We start from the raw sequence: 1,994 nt of genomic DNA on the forward strand, positions 1-1,994 counted from the left end.
AATATCATCACTACTGCCAACAACAATAACATCACTACTGCCAACAACATCAGTAACAGCACTACCGCCAAAAACAACAATAACACCACTTCTGCCAATAACACCAGTAACAGCACTACTGCCAACACAACTATAACCACTACTGACAACAATAACAGCTCTACTGCCAACAACAACAGCACTACTGCCAACAACAACAATAACAGCACTACTGCCAACAACAACAATAACAACACTACTGCCAATAACGAAATGTGGCGACCACCTAAGGGACAGACGCCCATAGGTGCTCTTGACTCCCGATCGTCCCACGGTCCCTCAGCCGGTAAGTTGCTAGCATGGGCGTCGACATAAACGTCCCAGAAGAGGCTCTTCAGGATGCAGACATCTCTGATGGATGCTATCGCCAACTCGCCTGGTCATACTGAATCCAACAGTGACAGTGACGGTAATGTTTTATGGGAAACACTAGCCGGAGTGGAAACCAATGTCATGGACCCTATCACCCTGCCTCTGCCAACCAGCCAAGTGCTGAATCTGCACTTCCCAAGGACTCACTGAAAACTGTAGAACGGTTAAATTGATGATGAAGTACTGCAAACAACACGGTCTCAACATTCACCGACAAGGTAAGAACAGGAACTTTATCAAGTGTCAGACCTGAGGTTCTGAAACTGTTGGCTTTGACGGTTGTCCTGTACCTCAAGTAGACGCTGACGAATGTTGCCACATCCTAGTGAAACGATTCCCACACTGAGAACGCATGGACTTTAATTTCAGTATGTCGACATTACCTGGGAACACCCCAGCTGCTGCTGTCATTGTCAACCACTGTGGAGGCCCACCCAATCCTCCCTCCACTTTATGCAGAACCCCACCCCCAGGCCTGCAATTTGTGTTATCTGTTCTCAGGGTCACACCTTCACTGCCTGCTGCCGACGTGATCGTCCCAGATGTCGCTTCTGTTCACGTAACCATAACTTTGCCACCTGTAATCAAAGACCACCTTAATAGTGGGCTATGTATTTGATCCCAGGTGTTAAATGTGGCAGCCGGCACAATGCTGACTCACGGCAATGCCCCATCGCCCGTCTGTCCCAGGGAAAGCCTCCCGAAGGCCGCATCCACCACAAGCCCCCCTCGGTCTACCGGGTCGCCTCCCTCTGCGTCCCTCTGTCTCCAGCAATGCCTCTTCAACAACACCTGCCCCTGTCTGCCTTACCTGGCTGCAACACAGCAGTCCCGGCCGTCTCTAACTCAACTACTACTGGGCCTCTCCTGTCTGTACTCTGATGCTGTCAGACTTGTGGTCCCACCCAGTGACATGACACAGATCATATCCCTTTCCAGGAATTCTACCAACTGTATTGAAGAACCTGTTACACTCTGTACTACCATCTCCGACCTACTTTGCCTCTGTTGCCACCCAGTAACTCCTCTCTGGTTTGACACAGCTGTAGTCCCTTCAGAGCCCCCCTGCTCACGGCCTACCCACTGCCGGTGGCCTTCACTACTGGCGTAGCGCCACTGGCCTGCCCTGGTGTCCCTGCTGCCCCGGAGCGATGTCCTGCCCTCATCTACACGACACGTGGTGCCTCAACCTGTCCCTCCACCCACCGCAAGTCGCGCCTGCTCCTGTGTCTGTGCTGTCTCCACGAGGGCTACCTAATGGACTTGAGGACACACCCCTGCCACACCCACCGGCATGTCGACTCACATGCCATCACCATCACACTAAAAGGTATGTCCCTCATATTGTCAATGTTCTCTCCACCCCCACTGTGCCTGTCCCACCACACCATATCACCTCCACCCCCACTGTACTCTGCCACGCCTAGTACATTGACAACTCTGAGCCTGGTCGCACTATTTGTAATTTGTTGTCAACCCGACTCTCACACCTCTCACTACATCTTCACTTGTACTATGACCTCCTCCTACAGGTCCCCAGCCGTTACCAACACCTCTTCCCTCCCTGGCCAGATATCCCTCCT

The 1,994-nt window shown here is 52.2% G+C and overlaps 1 protein-coding gene across 1 annotated transcript in view; it reads left to right on the forward strand.

Moving 5' to 3' along the window:
* Positions 1–252: 252 nt before the first annotated feature.
* The window catches only part of LOC121857657 (proline-rich protein 36-like), a 4,562-nt gene continuing 2,820 nt past the window's right edge, over positions 253–1,994 (forward strand). Inside the window, exons 1-2 of the mRNA XM_042353719.1 lie at positions 253–325; positions 1,351–1,429. Coding sequence (XP_042209653.1) covers positions 253–325; positions 1,351–1,429 — 152 coding nt within the window. The remainder of the gene's footprint in view (positions 326–1,350; positions 1,430–1,994) is intronic.

This window comes from Homarus americanus, unplaced genomic scaffold, assembly GCF_018991925.1.
Source record: "Homarus americanus isolate GMGI-L3 unplaced genomic scaffold, GMGI_Hamer_2.0 scaffold16712, whole genome shotgun sequence".
Lineage (NCBI taxonomy): Eukaryota > Metazoa > Arthropoda > Malacostraca > Decapoda > Nephropidae > Homarus > Homarus americanus.